The 22,357-nt window shown below is 32.9% G+C and overlaps 4 protein-coding genes across 4 annotated transcripts; 1 reads left to right on the top strand and 3 right to left on the bottom strand.

Annotated features, from left to right (window-relative positions):
- Positions 1-316: 316 nt before the first annotated feature.
- On the bottom strand, positions 317-3,347 carry LOC125824179 (GDP-mannose transporter GONST3-like). The gene is made up of 2 exons (XM_049503541.1): positions 3,257-3,347; positions 317-1,694 (listed from the first exon to the last, which is right to left on the bottom strand). The coding sequence occupies exon 2, from the start codon at positions 1,686-1,688 to the stop codon at positions 555-557; it is 1,134 nt and encodes a 377-aa protein (XP_049359498.1). The 5' UTR covers positions 1,689-1,694; positions 3,257-3,347; the 3' UTR covers positions 317-554.
- Positions 3,348-4,268: 921 nt separating this feature from the next.
- LOC125824192 (uncharacterized) lies at positions 4,269-7,133 on the bottom strand. The gene is made up of 2 exons (XM_049503555.1): positions 6,997-7,133; positions 4,269-4,831 (listed from the first exon to the last, which is right to left on the bottom strand). The coding sequence occupies exons 1-2, from the start codon at positions 7,097-7,099 to the stop codon at positions 4,428-4,430; spliced, it is 507 nt and encodes a 168-aa protein (XP_049359512.1). The 5' UTR covers positions 7,100-7,133; the 3' UTR covers positions 4,269-4,427.
- A 2,299-nt stretch (positions 7,134-9,432) lies between these two features.
- On the bottom strand, positions 9,433-9,618 carry LOC125824029 (uncharacterized). Its single transcript, XM_049503383.1, has one exon. It carries the CDS (start codon positions 9,616-9,618, stop codon positions 9,433-9,435), a length of 186 nt encoding a protein of 61 aa, XP_049359340.1.
- An 8,501-nt stretch (positions 9,619-18,119) lies between these two features.
- LOC125824181 (glyceraldehyde-3-phosphate dehydrogenase, cytosolic-like) lies at positions 18,120-21,360 on the top strand. The gene is made up of 11 exons (XM_049503543.1): positions 18,120-18,191; positions 18,299-18,322; positions 18,421-18,521; positions 18,618-18,733; positions 18,815-18,914; positions 19,714-19,860; positions 19,967-20,027; positions 20,116-20,356; positions 20,547-20,630; positions 20,825-20,914; positions 21,050-21,360. Exons 1-11 carry the CDS (start codon positions 18,188-18,190, stop codon positions 21,093-21,095), a joined length of 1,014 nt encoding a protein of 337 aa, XP_049359500.1. The 5' UTR covers positions 18,120-18,187; the 3' UTR covers positions 21,096-21,360.
- The last annotated feature ends 997 nt before the right edge of the window (positions 21,361-22,357 follow it).

Genomic DNA, 22,357 nt, shown 5'->3' on the forward strand with positions numbered 1-22,357 from the left:
TATATCCTTCCTTACAGTAACATACGAATAAAAAGTTGTCGACATTACAACTATTTACATGCAAATTCCCATTCAAGAGGACTTCTAGCATGTACATGACTTTACTAACCATACTTGAAGAAGATAAATTCATCTAGTCTGTTAACACAAATTACTAGGAAGAAGCATGACATTGGTTTGGGTACATGAGTCCGAATAGTCTGTCACCATGTCGAACAAATGCATTAAACAAATATTTCTCCATCATCACCTGCTGTTCGAATTGGGAGGAGAAACCTTACTGTTATCAGTTAGCTGAATATGAATCAAAACTACAGAAGATAAACTTAACACGTACTTTTGCAAAGTTGAAGGTAGCTGACTTCATACCCATGAATAAAATGTAGCGATCCACTCTCCTTTTCCTCATGGAATTCGCTCCAAGTAACTAGCAGCTGACTACATACCCAATCTGGCAGCTAAGACAGCACTGGGTTTTTGACAATGTGTATAATGGAATTTCAACAATATCTTTGACATACAACAATGAAAAGGGAACTCTTCCCAAGAATATGTTATTGCTTCTCATCTTCCGATTGTGTAACTTGCTTCTCATTCTCAGTTCTCTGTATGCTACTTTGCATTTCAAGAAGCTTTTCTTGCTCCTCATCAGCTGCTTGTGGATTTACATCGTTCACAGCCTTAGGCTTGTTGCTCGTGGATTGCTGGTACATAACACCACCAAGCATGCAGATAAAGAGTCCCACTGTGCCAACAAGAGTCGAGTGCTTATCCCAGATAATTAGATTTATCACCACTGTCAATAGTTTGTTCACTATGCCAAGAACAGTAAAGCCAGTTGCAGATATTGTTCTACGGCAAGAAAATCCAAAGAAAGAGATAGCTAAACCAAACAAACACGACAGGGCTATGGGTAACACCACTTGAAAACTGTACCAATCTGACTCATCCTGAATCTCATGCTTTATTTTCTTCAGTTCGCCCATTATAAGCAGCTCAATAGGAAAAAGCATCAAAGCCTCAAGATTGTTGTATAACACAAGTCCCCACGTGTTTAAGCCAATTGTCATTACTACATGCTTGATATAAACAAAATCAATGGACATGCTCACTAAGTACGCCATTGCCCAGCTATAAGCTGTAAGTGTGAACTGGTAATCAGTAGTGACATAGAGCACACTACCAGCAAAGATTGTACCCAGTGACGCCCATGTTTTAATAGCTGGCCATGGTTGGTGCAAGTAGAGGGTCTCTCCTATTGCAACAAAGATGGGGACAGCTGATCTGAAGACAATAAAAGTGTCAACATTGGCATGGAGGAGAAGCTCACTGTTCGTAAAAAGAGAGAGATAAAATATAATTGAAGCTGGCAGAAACCGCCACATTGTTTTAAGATCAAGCTTATCATGTTCTAGAACCTTGAGCCACCCGCACATGAGAACTCCAGCTGCACTTGTGAAATACTGCAGCGCAGTCAGTGCCCCTGGGTAAGGAAATTTCATGACGGCCCACTTGTTAATGATGGAAAGTAATGATGCTGATAGACAGTACCCAGCAGCTACTCCATAAACTGATGCTTGCTGAAGTAAACCATCATACCAAGTCGATTGTAGACTGGGAGGTGGTGAAGAAGCATCCGGAGACTTCCTGGCATCTCCATCTTTAGGATTTTCCACATCATTTGACATTTATATCTAAAATAACAAAAATACATGTTTTCTTAGTATATTATCTTTTACATTTTATGAAAAAGTAGTATATTCTCTTTTTTACAAGCAAGCCTGCAGAACCTAAGCCTGCTGCTTTATACAGAAAAAGTCATATGCCAGAGCATTCACCAACAATCATTTTGGTCATGTGCATCAACCATTTTGAACTGGTCTGGACCAACTGTATGACTCCTCTTAATCCATTCTTCTCTTTAGGCACATTTCATTTTACATTAAATAATTTGTCATTAAGGCAAATTAGGAGCTCGATAAAACTATAGGTTCTTTGAATTTCATACATATCCTTACACAGACATACAGTTCTTAACCAAACTAAAGAAGCTCCTCATGGACACTGATGGTATCATCTATACAGATCCTTTATTCTGGTGTGTTTTATTCTAAGTTACATTCCGTATTGATTCTGAAAAATTGTAGGTCTTTTGAGACAATTTCCTCTCCGTATGATTTTAAATCTACCTCTTTCCATATCACCTTCAATCATCATATTGTCATAAAAATCAAATTTATTAAAATAATACTCCTTCCGTTTCAATTTGTTTGTCTTACTTTCCTTTGTAGTCCGTTTCAAGAAGAATGTCTCTTTCCATTTTGGCAACTCTTTAATTCTAACTTTCCACATAACATGTTTAAAACCACAATATTAAAAGGCATTTTTGTACATTCTACATATAGTTAAAGATCACAAAATTCAAAAGTTTTTTTTACTTTCTTAAACTCCGTGTCAAGTCAAAATCAGACAAACAAATTAAAACTAAGAGAGTCACAACTTAGTGCCCCTCTCCACTTTGCTCCCTGATAACATTCAAGGTATGAGTTTCTCTAATGCGTAAATAAGTAAATTGGTCAGGCACAAAACCAGATGAACTAAACCTTCTGCACTCCGTGCCTGTTTGGATTAACTTATTTTTAGGTGCTTTTGATTTTTAAGTAGTTTTTCAGTTTTGAAGGTGTTTGGAAAGGTTATAAAGTGCCTTTAAGCACCAATTTTTAGGCCAATTTTTTTTAAAAATAAGTCAAGTAGGATACCATCTACTTATGACTTTTAACTTTTGACTTATAAGTTACTTTTTATAAGCACATCCAAACAGGCCCTCAGTCCAATGCTACTTCAGTGAGGACGACTCTTCATTTCTAACCTAACTAGGCAATATTAGTCATTGACAGAAAATCCAGTACACTCAATAGAGGTGTCCTCCCATATTCACTTATCAAAGCATAAAATCAAGAGCAGTATTCTGCCAAGCTTCTATTTATTACCATAAAGGCTATTGGAAAATGTATCTTGCCAGCACGATTAGTTAACTTTCTTAACATTTTAAACAAATTGGATATTAAGAGGATCCACATTTGCTATGGTTCTGCTTTAGATCTATCAACATTACATACTGCATCAAACATACTTGTACTAGATTTGCATTGAAGTACTATCCTCCAGCTAGCTCAATCTCTCTTTTAACATATTAGAATCTGGAAAACAAATCAAGTTGCAATCTCAATAATCACAGTGAAGTAGCACAACTTACAACAACCGCCTAATGCTTCAGAGCACAGGTGACCAGAAGAATTATCCTCCCAAATCACTAGAAGCCACTAGTTTCTTTAGAAGAAAACTCTGCAAAAAAAAAGTAGTATACTTAGAAGACAACAGTGAAACAAGCAAGCAGATAACACAAATACAACCATACAAATTGTGACACACATATTGTTGAAATGACAGTACATAAGATTTGGAGCCACAATTGGTTGCGTCTCGATTAACATGGATATGGAAATATAAAATACGGTGGAAGAAGCCAATGACGGTGGATTTGGACCGGTGCATTGACGATAGGTCGTGACAGTGTAAGAGCATTTTGCCTGGGTATAGCTCGAAAATTAGGGTTTGAGGAGGAAGAGAGGGACTCACCGTTGAAGATCACGAAACAGGAGGAAGACGGTGGCCGCTAATGATCCCGGCGGAGTTGTCGGTGGCTCGTATACGCCGGAGAGTGAGAAATAGAGCGCAATGGAAGTAAAAGGACGGATGGGATAATAACGCAAAATGGAAGTAATTTAATCGCTGTTAAGCCCTTTGCTTGTTTTAAAATTGTCACAATAAATCCTCGAGTTATCACAAAAGAATACATAAGCCCTCAAGTTTAATACATGTACTAGCTTCTTTATCAACAAACCATAGTATAATATTATCAAAAATAAGCATAGAAAATATGATCAAGTAGAGTTGGCTTAACTCAACGAGGCCAATTGAAATCCAAATTAGTATTATTTTTTTGGGGTTTTGCTGGCTACTATTGAAAGTTTTTAGAGATTCTCCACTTTCGTATTGCCACCAACCAAGTTAACTCAACAAACTGAGTTTCAACAATCCAATGCTTGTGACGAAAAGATTATAAGAATTGATAATTAAATTGGCCATGATATTGTTGTTGCAGACAAATTCAGATGACTTTGTTGTATACTTCATTAGGTTCAAAACTATCAAGCTCAAACTTATTGAAATTAGACCAACATTGCACCTTTTTTGGTCAGTTAAGATGGAAATGAAGAACTAAATTACAGCATTTGAAGAATTGGCTTCATTCATCCATCATTTATAAACAACTCGTGCACATCAATAAATAAAAAATACAAGATGACAAAGAGACCACCATGAGAGCAATGCAACAAGTAGAAGACTTGAGCAATAATCTTAACTCAAATCATAGGGGAACAAATGTGTTCCTGTATTGTGGACAGTACTGAGCTGCTCATCAACTGAGAATTGTTAGGACTAAGTAAAGAGTTTGCAGAACAAGTATTGTCTTCTATATCCATGGCATCCTCCTCATTTATGCCTCCAGCACACTGAGAACTTTTATACCTAGAAAACATGTAAGCAAGTGAAAAGTTGCTCTTCTTTGTTTCTTTCAAGGAACCTGTGGGCTGACAACTACTGGTATCTTCAAGATATTCCCTGGAAGAATCAGTATCAGTTATTGATGACTCCTCTCTGGGTGAACCTCCTGAAGTAATGCGACATATATTTCCATCTATTGAACTCTCTGCAGGAAAGCTTGTATCTCGCCGGGAGCCTTCCCGTAGCTTCAGAAGGGTTGTCTCTGCATTAGAAGGGGAATAATTTATCAACTACTAAATACTAACTATTTTCAGTTTGAGAAGTATATCTGATCTTTATCTATGGCACACTCCATTATTTCCAATACCTATGTGATTTCTTGAATCTGAGGAAGTGCTATAGAACTGATACAAATAGCAAATTGGAGGATTAGGCAGATTATCTGAGAACCTAAGATATGCTAAAACTGAACTTTGTTTCTTGCATGTTTACCTTTAATGTTATCTCATCATCAATCAAACATGAAGCTTGACAAGATGTACTACTTTTGACTGCATGACACAAAGGATCATCGTAGAACTAAAAGATGGAAGAGAAAAACATGACAATGAAACAAGCTGGCAGAGAAGGCAAAGGCCATAGGAGTAAAAGCTTCTTCCAATGAAGTTATTCGTTCCTAACTTTACACAAATTGAAATTCATATTGTTGACTATAATGATAAAGATCAGAAGTCAGATGTATTGTTTAAGGTTGACAAAAAGAGTGGTGGCAAAAGTTAGTTATTTGTTTTTTCGGAAAATAGAAGAGGAAGAATGCTTCATTGAGAAGGAAAAACCAAAAGCATTACAACTATTAGGGACGTATAAGATATACTTCAAAGTTCAAACTTAAAGTCTCAGGAAAATAGACATTTATTTGCAGCTGCACTTGAACGAAGAAGCTGCAACCATTATATATAGGCCAAAGGGTGTAAATTGAATCCATAGTTCTGAAAACCAAATGATCATCGAGACCATTTAGATGCTCTTGGCAAAACTCAGAAGCAACCTGGACCATCTTTTTAAGTTCAGTTATCAATGAAATACACAAGATGATTAGGTGGCATACGTGATCTGTCTGTCCCAAAACCATGACATACAATTTACAGTGAAATTTGTAAGTCCTTAGCAAGTCTAATCATACCACCATTTAATTTTTAGTTAGATTTTCCAGCAAGGCTTCAAAACTATACTCAACACAAGTGAATGGAGTTTTCTGTATCTACTATTTTATTGGCAAGTCAGTTGTTTCACACTTTACACAGACTGCGGCTCGGGCAGTAAGCTGAGTTAATACTAGAACTTGATTTCTCATTCCTCGTGCTAGAGATGTACAACCATATGATAATTGTCTTATGGGGTCAACCACATTCATTGTATTGAAGCATAGGAGTTTGATTTAATTCCATTTATCTACTTCTACCAGTATATCTACAGATAGTGTACTCAGCTACAAAATTTAAATGGCGTACCAAGGAAGCTTTGACTTTCTACTACAAGGACCCATAAAACCTTCCTTCAACATGGCTTTTAATAAACAAGTGTTAAAAGTTGAAACATTAATTAATCAGATACTCATTAGCCTGATTGGGTGAAATTAGTCCCATCCTGGGTGTCTTTAATTGGCTCTACCAGTCTCTCAATCTTCCTTGGAATATCCATCATCTTGGTATCGAACTTGTTGAGCTCTCCTTAACCGAAAGTTCCTATTTTGATCCACTCCTTTCATTAATACTTTAAGCGTGATTGCTAAAATATATACTTACTCCACCACTTTAAGGCAGATGATCTTAAGATTATTACTGCTTACTCCTGAGTAGCTCATATGAGCACATTCCATTCCACCATAACTACGCTTTAAAATTCAATCCAGCTCTCAAACTATATGATCCTCGCCACCATTCAGCTAATACTGGTAGTTGTCTAACTAAGGACAATTACTAAAAGCAATTATCTCTTGAATCCTAGGTACTCATTGTCATTGACGTTCAAAGCAATTTTATCCTGAATTTTATTCTCTAGTAATTGGAAGTTATTTTCTCAGGTTATGGTATTTGATTACAAAAATAAGGGAATTTGGAGATTCAAATGAAAAGGAATCTATCGTCTTCTACTCATTCTACAAAATCAATTCATTGACAACATAATGTTGTGTTTCTCTCAACAATACCATAACTCATTTAACGATTCCCAATAATGATCAAACATCTGCACTGATGAGGCATTAGTCGCTGCTGCCCAGCTTGCTCACCAGTACATTAGATAATAATAAATCTATTCTTCAATCCTTATTTAGCCACCTAGAATCAACAAATTACAATTGCAGAAGACAGAATATATACCAAATGATTTGCAAAGAACGCCGAATCAAGAAGAAGAAAAAAGTACCATATATGGAGAGAGAATCAGCTTTGATGATCTTCGACGATGGCCTCTCCAGCTCCAATTGCTCCAGCGAGCTGATCGTCGATCGTCTTACTCTTCCCAGCATTCTCTCTCTCCTCTCTCTCTCTCTCCCTCTCTCTCTCTCTACAGATTTGAGAAATTTCCCAAATAAGGAACCCAAATCTACTGGGCGGCAAAAAATGAAGTAAAATTAGCGGGAAGTGAAAAAAAAGACATGGGCTTAAATTCCTTCCTAAAAATATTTGGGCCTATAAAGGACCTAATACCCATTTGAATACGAAAATGTGATTTTGGGCCTAGACAGCCGAAGTGCACAAATAGTCGATTTATGACTCTCATTTAAGGTATAGCCTGTTTATAAGTTTTTGCAAGTTTAGCAACTCTAAAATCAACTTATAAACCTATTAGATTGAATATTTTTATATAAAAAAAAAATATAGATTTGAAGTTAGACTTGTTAAAGAAAAATATCAAATAATTTGTTAACAAGCAAATTCTTCATACAACTGTGTGATATTTGACATGGTGTTCCCATATTTTATTAATTTTTATTTGAAGTTTGACATGACAATCACAAATTTTAAATATTGTAATCTGCAATTTAGCATAACAATTCCTAATTTCATATTCGTATTTGATCTAAAATTTTTAAGTATTAGACGTACAATAGCTTGGGGAGAAAACAAGGTAAAATACATTGGGACTCTTTTGGACTTGGTTATTTTTATTCGCTGAACACCTAGATATTACTTAGTCCTAATTATCCTTATGGACATGAGTGAAATTCGAATACTCTCAACGTCCCCTAAGCAACCACACCTGATGATATGAGACACACGTGTTTTTACATGGAACTTTTTGTGTATGAATATGTTCAATTATATATCTTTTAAAAAAAAACTGTGATCTTTTTGAATTACTTTTTTCTAGCTAAATTCATAAAAATAGGCGGGAATTCATTTTTTTATCTAACTAAAAGTAATGAATGAATATATAGTTGAAATAAATTACACGGCATATAAAGAAGAAATAAAATGAAAAATACAGTTGACACTACTATTTTGGATAACACTTTTAAATTTGGCTAAGAGTAATAAAGCTCTGCAATTTTAAACAATTTTTATTTGAAAAAATACAAAGTTAATTAAAATAAAGAGCCATTGCATTTAAATATAAATAAATAAAGTACAGAATTCAAACAATATTATTTTGGCTAAAAAAACGTTAATTCGATAAAAAATAATAAGATCTAGTCATTTTTAAAATAAAAGAAAGAAATATACAATTGCAAAAAATACTCATTGCACGGAATAAAACATGTCAAATGAAATTTACCATTTAAACTCACTTATATATTGATGGAGTCCAATATTGATCAGCTCCGATCCCTCCTTCGCTAATTAATTAACTTTATGCTTATAAGTAATAACGCAAGCCTTCTCTTTTTATTAGTTCAATCAATTTATTTGACACTTCATTCAAATTTCAAAATAACTGTTCTGAAATTTCGTATTGAGATAGTTCTAAATCCGTTGTACTAATAATTGAAATAGCAATATCTACTGATCATTAATAAGGTCTCAAAATAGCTTCTAATAATTGGACTCAAGTTGAAATACATGACCCCCCACAATTTGGGCATCTAATAATTTTGCACTTTAATCTGTCCCCATTGCACTGCTTTTTATTGTACGAATTATATTACTGTTATTTTAAAAATATCCTGCCTCACAAATATTAGTTAACTTTAATTGTAAAGTATTTTAATCTTAATTGGATGGTTCGATAAGTTGCGGGAATACTGATCTAAATCATTTCAGACTCGTTTGGTTGGTGAGATGGAATAGCTAAAGTACGATATTTTATTTCATATATCTTTTACTATATATGATAGGTTTTTTTCATTATTTATATTAAATAATTTCTAAGAATAAATAATACTCATCATCAGATGCAAAATAAACTAATCTTCATGGGGGTAATATTTCGAGATTATTATCCTTATCTCATGATCGTTTAGTTCGCCAAATGGGATAGACAAGGTCAAGGATATTTCATGAGCAATCCACTATTTTAGTACAAAAGTGGCATAAAATAATAACATAATTAATTAGCTAATACCTCAAATCAAACGACATAGAATAAAGTTAATCCAAAATTATTATCTTTCTCTCTCTAGAAGAGCTAACAAGAGAGTACTTACCCAGAAATTAAAAGGACTAATGATTAATTCTATTTCATACTCTAAATATGTAAAACTTTTTTATATATATATACTATTATAGCAAATGGAAACTTAATTAATAGCTACACTGGACATAAAGGTCTTAATATATATATCGGACATTAATACGAAAAAAAACTAACAATTTTATAACTATGATCGATAACACCTGACTATTTCGATCGTAACAAATTTCATAGGTGAGAAGAGGTAGTAGTAGTAGTAGTGCAAGCAATACAAGCAAGTAAGAGAATAGCAGCAGAAGCACCATCTTCTTCAACATTTGAACTACTCCTCTTGAACTTGTTTGTTTTCCCTTTCTTACATTGCATGATCATATAACTACTATTTTTCACCTCTGTTTGTTGTCTTATCTTCATTGTTGCTTCTACTCTTGACACCATTTGAAAAATAAAAAAAAGTACTTAGATATTTTTTAATACTTCTTAGATATAATGTGAATGAGAATAAATGTTGATGCACTCTCTCTTTATATAGCCTCCACCACACACACATGACTCTCTCAGCTGAATTATTTAATTATGAAGTAAAGTAACATGAATAGAGGTGGATAGAATAGTAAAGATGATTTTTGCCTTGCGAGGCCAAAGTTACATATTTGATTGATCGATTAAAAATAGTTAGATTTGTTTATCGTCATATTATCACATTATTTGTTGGTATTGCTCTTTTTTTTTATAGACGTTACACTACTTTAATTTCCCTATTTACTATTATCCTTTATTCGTTGTTTTCTTTCTATTTTACTTGTGTTTGGTGCATTTGAGCTGAGGGTCTTTAGGAAATAACTTTATGTGTACACCCTACCCTTCGAGACTCTGCTTAGTAGATTTGACTGATCAATATGTTATAGTCATTATTAGTCAAATATACAAAAATATATGTTTACACTATTCTGTATCAACACGGCATATTTTATGTATATTATACATTAACATACAATTACTGGCTATTACTTTGGTGACAGTCAATTAATGTCAATTTATTATTATTATTTTTTGCAAATTGGTGTATAAATAACTTACGAGTTGTCGAATATATAGTAAATAATTTTTTGCAAGGGTACATGTATGTCTTTATTTTAAACCTCTACTTGCTTCCTTTTTTTGCTCCCTCATGATCATCGAACTAATATTCATAAGGTAAAATCGATTATCATTTGAACAATTCTCTCTTATTTTTTTAATCAATTTATAGATGAGATTTGTAATACTAGTAAATAATTACATAAAAATTGTTATGGGTACATATAACTTAGACATATAAATAGTGAGATTACGGCCTTTCCCAAACTCCCATGTGAATAATTCGTACTTTAGTGGTCCCAATAATTTCAAATTTTGAAAATGATTTATTCCGTTAGATGAGTTTACCCGACATGTCTGTCACTTGCCAAATGTTGTAGTATTATTTCCAAGTAAGAAATTTTGTCCACTAATAATAATTATGTTTAAGATCGATGACATAATTTAAATAAGAATTACTTAAAAATATGTTTATATAATTGATTAATCTAACCCTGAGGGGTAGCTCAGCTGGTAAAGGCCTGAGGACAAAGTCCTTCAGGTCGCCAGTTCGAGCTCCAGCAGGGCCACTGGAGGCATTACAAACCGGCCGCGTCTCCAGGGCCCTGTGAAACTAACCGTGGTACACCCGCCTTGAAATAGCGGGACTCGGTGGGTACAGCTAGTCGGGTTCGCAAAGCAACATCCGGAAACCACGGTTAAAAAAAAAAAAAAAAGTATTGATTAATCTCATAAATATAGCTTCAAATAGAAAGTTTATAACCTGTTAAAGAACTTAGAACTAGTCAAATTAGGCCTAAGGTATAATTTTTTGTTTAATGCTTTTACATTAGCCAACAATGAAATTTTTGTCACGATATATTCACATGCTCTTTAAATTATTAGTTTTATGAGTTTTTAAATATGTAAATTACTTTTCAAAAATCTTAAAGATTGTTGTTTGAATTCACAGTCAGAATAAAAAAGTTTAACTGTGATGCTTGAATTTTGAGTTATGTTATATAAATTGAGACAGATCGGAGGGAGTAACATTTACCCTTTCCTTGTCTTTTACCCTAGATGGGAGGAAAAGTTTTACATGTTTATGTTCTATCCAACTTTCAGAGATTTCATAGGAAAAGTATAGATAATGAAACTTTATTTTAGAGCCCACAATTTTCAAAACCTTATATACCACCAAAGCCAGCCTTGCAAAAAACAAAAAAAAGTAGAAAAAGATGGTTGAGAGAAAGGTTAAAGTCTGTGAATATATTATCTATATGCATGGTTATTCATGTGGTCACAACATTAATAATCATTTTACCTGTCTACCTTTTATTTTATATACAAGTATATCATATAATTCAAACCTAACAAGGAGGGAGGAATGGTCCTAAAAGGGATGGTATTTTTTTTTGATCCGTGGTTTTCGGGTTAACTTTCGTGCATTCAACCGGTGGAAACTATTTAAACCTGAGACCTCATGATTCTCAACCAATGCATTAATTTCACGAAAATGTGGGATATACCCATCACCTTCCAACAATAGTAACTAAATAATTTTATCCATCAAAACTAGAACAGATGGTAACTTTGTCTCCGCTGTACTTTAAGCCTGAGACCTCATTATTTTCAATCACTTTATTGACCATTGACACATTAATAAGCTTCGGTCGAGCAATTAGCTGATTTACTTAAGCCATTAATATAATGAGGAAATTGGTTTCTTTTCTTCGAGTAAGCATGTGTGCACATATAACATATTGAAAATTGTTTTTTCGTTTTTCATGTTTCGATGTTCGACATTTGTATTAGAGTTTGATTAATTCAAATTTGTGTTAGAAAAGCCCATCCGAAGGTATCGTTCTCTATCAAGATTTTTTTCATACCAAAAATTTATAATTGAGACTTCTAATCAAAAGAGAAGCAGACTTATCAACTACACCACATCGTGATTTTTGAAAATCCAAGACTACACACAAATTGGCAACTATTTTTGCACATGCCTAATACAATGCGCTGATGGTCTTGTTGCTCATAATGCAGCAATAATTAAATGGCCGTTCACCTAATCAATTACAATTTAAGACTAAACACTACTTTGTTCAAGTACTTAAAATAAACTCATCTTGCATATTTTGGTCATATTTAGCATTGGATACTCCTTGACTATCCAATCATATATAGTTAGGTAGAATCAACTGCATAATAATGTATTTGTCTGATAATTAATTATCTTAGTTAGCAAAATTATAATCAAAGCTTCATATTCTTATTCGTTGGATAATTCATTAATAAGTAGCTAGGGAAACATTATTTTTGTACCATCATATTCCTAAAATAGTGTAGATAAATGATTACTAGTAATACATTATGGAGAACATTTTTGAAATAGTAAAATAATAGACATAATAAGGCTCTAAAGTTATAATTTTGATAATTGTGTTTCATAGCTATAGTTATGTTGCTATGGAGATTGCGGTTTGTATATTTCTACTCATTTGTATATTTTGCTTGCGAATCTACAGATAGAGTAAGTATATACAAATTATGTATTTATACATTTAGAAAATTTTCAGAACTCCATTTATATGTTTCGTTTGCCAATATACAAACAAGATAATTTATTATGATTCTTTTCATAAATTGTACACAAATAGCTATGGTAAGCATATATAAAATTTTAGATTTATATAATTAGAAATCAAATTATACAAATTCTAGATTTATACAAATCAGATGAATTATACAAAAGAAACGAATAGCAAAAATTGAAAAAACTGTAATCACAATTTTAATTTTCTTAAACTATAATTATAATACCTAAATATATAGGCTAAATGTTTGCTATGGTTCATAATTTTCCTTTTTATATTTAGTCAACAAATACTTGAAGTTCGAAATCATGAAATCCCATGTGCAAATCCATGTGAGCATGTTCCAACTGACCCCTAGTTTTGTTTTGCTTTGTCACTCTCATAAGTCTTATATATATCCACATTTTTTCCTTTTTATTTATTTATAAATGGGATGTGAGTAATCAGTTTGCACATAATTCAACTATTTTATTAAATATTTATTATCTCCGGTCAATGTAGATATTGATAGACTTTAATTTGCCTATCAAACTTGAACAAATGGGAGAAAATCACATACATAATAATATTTTTCCCTTCATTAAAAATCAAACCTGAGATTTCATAGTTCACGTCCCGTTAATGCTTCTTGTGTGCAAGAGGTTATCGTTTGTAACAGTATAGCGTTGTGAAAATCAAGTCCCAATTCAAAGTATCGTCTTTTGATAAAAATATCTCCATAGATGGTTCAACGAGAAAGACTTAATTCTATTAACACATAGTGTACGGAGGACGAACTAGCTTCAATTAACATATGGGGTGTCACATGGGTGCTTTCGATTAATTTAGGTGTGTTAAATTAAAATAGATTGAATCAATAAATGAATACGTTATATTTGATGTAAAATTTATAATATTCATATTTAGATGTTTCTGTTATTAAAAAATAGTCATTATCTCAAAAGTTAGAGACTCAAAAATCACAAGAAAAAACTTCTAGAATTTTACATATGAATTTTGAAACTCCATTGATATATAATAGCAACTTTTCAAAGACAAGACCGAAAAGTGAGCCATGAGTGTTATTTCTATAAAAAATATTTAGGGTTAATATTGACTAAACAATGAGTTATACCTATTCCATTGATCTTAAAATCTTCTTTTTTTGTTCATTCATTATTTGTTCTTTTATAGTAATTTGCTTAATTACCAAATCAAACTAACCAATCAAGCTCTAGTTTATTATTTTTCGATAGTTTGATTAGTTGGCACAAGCTTGATCGCCTTCTAAATGACTTTTAATTATGTCACCAATAAGATTACACTTGATATATTGTTGTTGGATGAATATAATTTTGACATCCCTTGTTATACATGCATCATGATTCATGATCAATAATTTAAGTTTAATTAAAAACAGTGAAATGAGTTAATACAAAGATTTTATTTAGGTTAGATCTAATGATAGATTTGAAACACTTAAAACTATCTTTTTTAAAAAAATAATGTAATGTTCAGATCTATGGACAAGATAGGTTCGGAAATATTCCAAAGACAAAGTTCATGGAATTTCGTAACTATACTTGGTGTCATTAATTAAATGGACAAATTAAGGGACTTTGGTTCAAGTGTATGGACCCATTATTCTTAACATGAAAGTTGGGGTCATGGCACAAAGAAAATGGTCTGTTGGCTATTGTCACAACATAAAACCATTTTTTCTCATCCAATTATAAATGTGATGTTGATTTAATTCTGCATAAAAGAATATTTAAATAATAAAATCACGATCAAACATGATAATAAGACATAGAAAATAATTTAGATTAGCGACAATGCATGATTGCATACATATGTTTGATGATATGACTCTATGACGGCATCAATATGATAATTACCACAAACAATACAAATATTATGAAGTTATAACCCTAATATAATAGGATTACTTCGTAATATTGTGTACGGTATAATAATCAATTATCACGGTTATATTTGAAAACATTAGTAAGGTTGAAAACTTATATACTATACATATAAACAAAGAATTTTAATAACTTAATTGATTTGTTACGTGAAATTTCACATTATTGATAAGGGTTCAACTCTCTACTTAACATGTTTTTGAGTTTGAAGTTTGACGTGGCAGTCCCAAATTCCATACTTGCAAGTCCAAGTTGATAACTTAACAAAAATCTATGAATTCTGGCTATACCTTAAAGGGAAAATTGTACATAATATATAGCAAATTATTAATTTAAATTAAATGTCATAATCACAATTTGATTTAATTGTACCCCGTAGCAAACTGTTGCTATTTCATCTCTCTCCCTAGTGAATCTCGCTCGCCACTCTCGGCAGTCTCTCCCTCGCCTCTCTCGCTTTTATACAAACGCAAATGTATAAAATGTGTTTGTGTCTGTATAAAGCGAGAGAAAATTGCATATATACATATATTTTCGTTCCCCTCTCTCCCCTCTCCCAGATCTCGTTCGCCAGTCTCTCCCTCGCCTCTCTCGCTTTATACAAACATAAATGTATAAAGTGAGTTTCTGTTTGTATAAAGCGAGACAAAATTGTATCTACACATGTAAATACATATATCTTCATCCTATACACTTATTATTATACAATACAAATATTCTCATGTTCAGTTCTCTTTTGCCTTTCTCTCTTTCTCACTTTATACAAACATATATTATACAATTGATTCTTTTGTATATGTATACCAAAACAAATTATACAATTGTTTCTTTTGTATATATGTATAGCGAAATAACCAGCTTCTTTTGTATATATGTATAGCAAAATAGCCATAGCAAACATAAAGTTTGTTATGGAGCGCAATTATGCAAACTATAGCTATATCATACAAATATGATTTTTGTGTTTGCTATATGTGAAAGTTGCTCTACCTTAAATAAGGATCCTGAAATGGGCTATCTGTGTAATGCCTACTGTATTTGGGCCTGTACAGATAGAATGTGGACTCTAGAATTTATAAGCCCAGTAGTTTGTCACCTATTTGTAAGACCTAGGCCCGAGCCCAATGATTCTCTTACATTACACCAAACCCATTTTCGGTTCTGTGCAATTTTTACTGTGTTTGGGCCTGTACAGATACATTCTGGACTCTTCCATTTATAAGCCCAGCAGTTTGTAAATAAAATCTGGACCTAGCCCAATGATTCTCTTACACCATAGCCCATTTTCAAACTCTACATTTCAATTTTCAAGGTGGGATATTCTTGCACAACTTTCACTTCACTTCAGGATACATCAACAGATATCCGGATTCATAGGGGAGGGATGTATCCGAGAGGGAATAGGATAATCGGATACATAGGGGAGGGATGTATGCAAAAGGGGGATAGGAATGTATCAGCAAGAGGAGATGATATATCCTAGAGAGAATTTTTGATTTTTTTTTAAATGATAGGGGAAATTTTAGAGATTATAATAAAATAAGAGGTGTATTTATGTAATTTTTTTAAAATAAAAAGACAATGGAACAACAAAATAGAATGAGATTGTGTAAACCTTCCTCTAAATTCAAATTATCAGAAAGATATAATTTCCTTTCAATTCATGTGACACATTTTTCTTCTAATCTGTTTAAAAGAATATCATCTTTCTAAAATTGAAAATAATCTAATTTTAAAATTTTAATAAAATAATCCATATCCCACATATATAAAAATATAAATAATAAAGACTATATAGAGTATAAAGTTTTTTTAAAAAAAATTAAAATTTTATATCAAAGTTAAAGGTGTTATAGATGGAGTTGGAAGAAAAAGATATGCCAAGTGTAAATGGTGTCCTATATTTATGCCAAGTAACCCGTGTGTCGGTTTTATCAGCTTACTATTCACGCAGCATTCTCTCGAAACTTCAAACTTTTTCCGCCAACTTTTTTGTTTTTTTATTCAACTTTTTAAGTATTGAAAATTGGAGTTTCATTTTAAAAAAAAAAACACTGATAAGTCTACCTCTCTTACAACCTGACCTCCCAGTTTCCTGTCCACAGTTTGATGGAATTTTGTATTTTTCAAGTTCTGACCAAAATAATAATTAAAAAAATAGAATATTTTTTTTATCACAACTATGGTTAACTAATCATGTTTATGTCAGACATGCTAATTCCTAAATTATATTTTAAAATTATAATTTTTTTAATAATAATTTAAGTCAATATATAACAATCACAACTATATTATAGTCAAAAGTCAAATGTTTAATATTTTCTTAGTTTCATATTATTTGATCCAATATTGATCGGATATAATCATTAAGAATGTTTTTATTATGGTAAATTATACGAAAATTTGACTGCTAGCTCAAAATAGTACTTTTTATATCTTAATTTATGTGACACATTTTAGATTTCAAGATTCAAACAAGTCTAATTTTGACAATAAATTTTTCATGTATCTTTTAGATATTTTGAATTGTCAATTATTATGACTTATAATACTTTTACGTAGTTTACAAATATATAAATTTCATTTTTAAAAATTTAAAGATTCCATGAGCAAATTCTCAGTTAAACTTAAATTGATTAACTCTAAAAAAAATGAAATATATCACATAAATTGGGACACAGAACGAAATATATCACATAAATTGGGACACAGAACGAAATATGTCACATAAATTGAGACAAGGGAGTAGTAAAATTTGTAAAATGTGTCATATTTTACAATTAAGTAATGGAACAGTACATTACTACCTGCGTTCACTTTTACTTGTCACTTATTTTTAAAATAGTCATTTTTAATATATCAACAAAAATATTTTTTTTTCCATGTTTTATCCTTAACATTAAATACTTATTCTTCCAATCATTTTTAAAACCTACTACTCCCTCCGTCCATTTTTAATTGTCATTGTTTCCTTTTTTAGAGTCAAACGATAAAAACTTTGACTAACATTTTATGATGTATTTTTTCATCATATTGATATGCAAAAAAATGCAATTTATAGTTTTTTTCGTATCGTTTTTGAATATCAATATTTTTTTTTGTTTAAACTATCGAATTAATGTAATACTCAATTTAACTTTAAAAATTAATCAAATTGACTTTCGAAAAACAAAATGAACGTTTAATAGAATAGTTTGATAAAATATCTACGTCAATAATTATTATTATGACAAGTCAAACCGTTAGAAATAAAAATGAAGGGATGAAAATCCAAAATACACTGCATATTTCGGTCTCCGGTCACCAAGCCAGTTTATATTTAAACCCTTTCACCACTCACAACTCCACTACAGTGTTCTACAAAATCCTGCAACTACTCAGTCACATCCTTCTTCCTCTCAGTTCACACACAAAAAAATCATCATGGGTATTTTGATTCTCTTTCGTTTTTATTTTTTTTGTTTTTGTTAACATGAATCTCTCTTTTTCGATTATTAACTTCCATCAATTTTTGCTTGTTTCCTATTCTCACAGCTAAGGTTAAGATTGGAATTAACGGTGAGAATCTGTTCAAACTTCAATTTCAAGTGAATTTTATCTAGCTTTGTTTGCTTGGTACTATGTTCTATAGATTTGAAATCTTGTTTTGCATGAAGGATTTGGAAGAATTGGCCGATTGGTCGCTCGGGTTGCTCTCCAAAGAGATGATGTTGAACTTGTCGCTGTTAACGACCCCTTCATCTCTGTTGATTACATGGTACATGCCCCTAGAAAACGAAATTTTGAATGGGTTTATTTAATTGATGATTTTTTTGATAATTTAGTTGCTGGGTTTGATTTGTCGGTGTTGCAGACATATATGTTTAAGTATGATAGTGTACACGGCCAGTGGAAGCATCATGAGCTTAAGGTTAAGGATGAGAAAACCCTTCTCTTTGGTGAGAAGGCTGTTACTGTTTTTGGCTTTAGGTAATGTTTATCTCTTTAACATTATATACAAATTGGGTCGATTTGAGTTCCTGATTGTTAACCTTCTTCGTATATTTGAAGGAACCCAGAGGAGATTCCATGGGCACAGACTGGAGCTGATTACATTGTGGAGTCCACGGGTGTTTTCACCGATAAGGACAAAGCTGCTGCTCATTTGAAGGTTTGTGATTATGAAGAAATAGATCTTTGTTCGTAACTGATCCTCCTTGGTTTGGATTGTAGGGAAAAGTTACTCTAATTTGTGTGTTCTGTTTGTATGATCATCAAGTTTTGCGTTAATGTGTATGTATACATAATCACTCTGTATTAATGAATTCATGTTTGATGTGTATCTGTTATTGTATATACTGATAACAACATTACAAATTATGCACTCTTTAAGTGATGCTAATTTATGTTCATATTTTACTTGGTGATCGGAGGATTTATACTTGAGTTTTGGTGAGCACACTAGTATATACTCCATTTCAATTTGTTGTTCTCTAAGACCACCGTTTCAATTTGTTTGTTCTCTAAGATCACCGCTTCAATTTGTATGTCCTCTAAGACTTCATGATTAAAAAGCATTTTGGTACATTCTACCTATTTTTAATATATGATCACAAGATTCAAAAGTCTTCTTAAACTCTGTGGCAAGTTAAAAATGGATAAATAAATTGAAATAGAGGGAGTATGATTTATAAGTATTTTCTTGCCAAAGACATTGAGTTTTTGTAGAATGTTTCCTATGAAGTCTTGATGCAACTAAATCGATTTAAATTTAGAAAAGAGTATCAAATAAAGCATATCTCATTGTTGAGTTATATTAAGGACTCTAATATTAAACTTGGTATCTTTATGTTTCTGTTAATGCCATGGGAGTTGGATTAATTGACTATTTTCCTTTCTGGCCTTGCCTCTAGTTATTATTTCAGTGATTCAAGAGAGCTTATATCTGCTCGATTTTTGTCAATCATCAGGGTGGTGCCAAGAAAGTTATCATTTCTGCTCCTAGCAAGGATGCTCCTATGTTTGTCGTTGGTGTCAATGAGAAGGAATACAAGCCAGAGCTCAACATTGTTTCAAACGCTAGCTGTACCACAAATTGCCTTGCTCCCTTGGCCAAGGTTCTCCTATTCCACCCACCCGATCCTTCAAATTAACTATTGTGTCATTTCATAACGTGGAATGCAAGAATGAAATATCATCTCACTTTATTATGTAAGTCTGCAGGTTATAAATGACAGATTTGGAATTGTTGAGGGTCTCATGACCACAGTCCACTCCATCACAGGTAAGTGTCTCTCTTGCTTCTACTTTTAAATAAATATAATTCATTTTTAGCTTGCTCACTCGGTTTGGCTACTGCCGTAATATTTCAGCCACTCAGAAGACTGTTGATGGACCATCAGCCAAGGATTGGAGAGGTGGAAGAGCTGCTTCGTTCAACATTATTCCTAGCAGTACTGGAGCGGCCAAGGCTGTTGGGAAAGTGCTACCAGCATTGAATGGAAAGTTAACTGGAATGGCTTTCCGAGTCCCAACTGTTGATGTGTCCGTGGTTGACCTCACAGTGAGGTTGGAAAAAGAAGCTAGTTATGATGAAATCAAAGCTGCCATCAAGTAAGCTTGTGCTTTTTACATGATTTTTCTCAAGTGCATTAGAATGTGCATCATTTTCCCTTTTACCTAAAGAATGTATATCACATATCTATAGCGTCTAGTAATGATGTTTGCGTTCTTCCACATTTTTTTTCCTGGAGATTAGTGTTCACATGGCTTCCGCTAACTTGCACTGTTTTATTTTCTTAAGGGAGGAATCTGAAGGAAAATTGAAGGGAATTCTAGGTTACACTGAAGATGATGTGGTTTCTACGGACTTTGTGGGAGACAATAGGTGAGTTTGGGACATTGAACTGTTTTATGATTAATTCCTGTCTATTTCGTGGTTCATGAGCTCCTTTGAAGTTCTTGCTTGAACCTTATTTGTGCTGATCCACTTTGTCTTGCTCGAACCTTGTCTGTGCTGATCCATTTTTATCGTGCTCGACTAATCAAGACTCTGTATTTCTGAATGGAAATAATTTGCAGATCAAGCATATTTGATGCCAAGGCTGGAATTGCTTTGAGCAAGAATTTTGTCAAGCTTGTTGCATGGTACGACAACGAATGGGGTTACAGGTAAAAAACATGAAATATTTAGTGTACATTTCTTTCATCAGTTCAGTTCACTGGATGCTCTGCACGACTGCCCTGCGTAGGAGTATTATATGATTTGTGGCTTCCTGCTAATAGTAATACTTGTTGGAATTGCAGTACACGAGTGGTGGACTTGATTATTCACATGTCATCAGTTCAGTAAATGTGGCAGTTCACTCGTTGGTGGCGCTGCTGGTGATGATCCTGTTCTTCGTCGTTAGATAAAATAGTTTAGAATAAAGTGTTCTCTCGGACCACAAATGCGCAGATGTTTGATGTGATTTAGGGGCTATACTCTTGTTTAGGTGTTCAACTGGATTGTAAACGTCTTCACATTCCGAGAATGAGTCTTTAGTGACTCTGGTATATGTGTTTCTCTTGTTTTGTTCTGTTATGAATGTATAATAACTTTGAACCTTGTTTAGTAATCTTGCTTCCCTGTTTTGATACCATCCTGTCATGCTTAACCAACAGGTCCCAAGTATAAGATGCAATTCAGGTGCCCATGCCAACCTTGGAAAGCTGTAGGGTCAATGGGTGAATTCTTCCTCTGCTTAGGGTTATCTGTTCTTTTCGGAACATGGTTTCCCTTTCTTCCGGAAGTGAGGGGAGTCCGTGTCTGTGTTTCCAGTTTCTCTTACTAATAATAATAAATGCAGTGAATGGGAGGGAGGGAATATTGCAGGTTTCATGTGAATTTGGTTTAGCTGGTTTTTGGGATCACAAGAATGTCAATAAGTTTGATGATTGTTAGTTGAGAGCATGGGTGCTTTTAACAACAACTAGTAGAAAAGTAGTAGCGTGGTAGGTATGCCTGTTTGGATGGCTTATTTTTAGCCTGTTTTGGAGTGTTTGGATAAAATAAAAAAGTGCTTATAAGTACCTGTTTTAAAGTTAAAATAACAAAAATAAGTCGAAAGCTAGAAGTTAGAATTTCTTACTGCCAATCCAAATCCAAACAGGCAGCCCATTTGGATGCCAAAAACAGGTGAGTGAACTCTCTTTTTACCTTTTTCATTCATGATACTAATTACTACCAATTGTATCACGCGTATCTGTCCCGGCAGTTGGTGTTACTTTGTTGAATCCAATAACCTCTTCCTCTTTAAGCTAAAAGACTTCAGCTACCAGTCTTCCTAATACTCTTTCATTTAGCTGGTTTTCCTTCTTGTGGCAGGACTTAAATACTCCCACTATTTGTCCATTTGAATTTCGAATTTGAAAGTGGAGAATACGATATTTCTATTGGACCAGAATCAGTAGAAAAAGACAAGAAATCTCTTAAATAATTTTTCACATGTAGCTGAATCCATTTCAATTTCAAATTTTAAAAATGACAAACATTTATTTTTCCTGTTGGACCAATAATTGTTCTTAGTACTCTGATTTCAAGTGGCCTTTGTCATATAAAATTGCTTTACCACC

The sequence above is a fragment of the Solanum verrucosum genome, unplaced genomic scaffold (assembly GCF_900185275.1).
Source record: "Solanum verrucosum unplaced genomic scaffold, falcon-dt-bn FXZP01000088.1, whole genome shotgun sequence".
In the NCBI taxonomy this organism is placed as follows: Eukaryota; Viridiplantae; Streptophyta; class Magnoliopsida; order Solanales; family Solanaceae; genus Solanum; species Solanum verrucosum.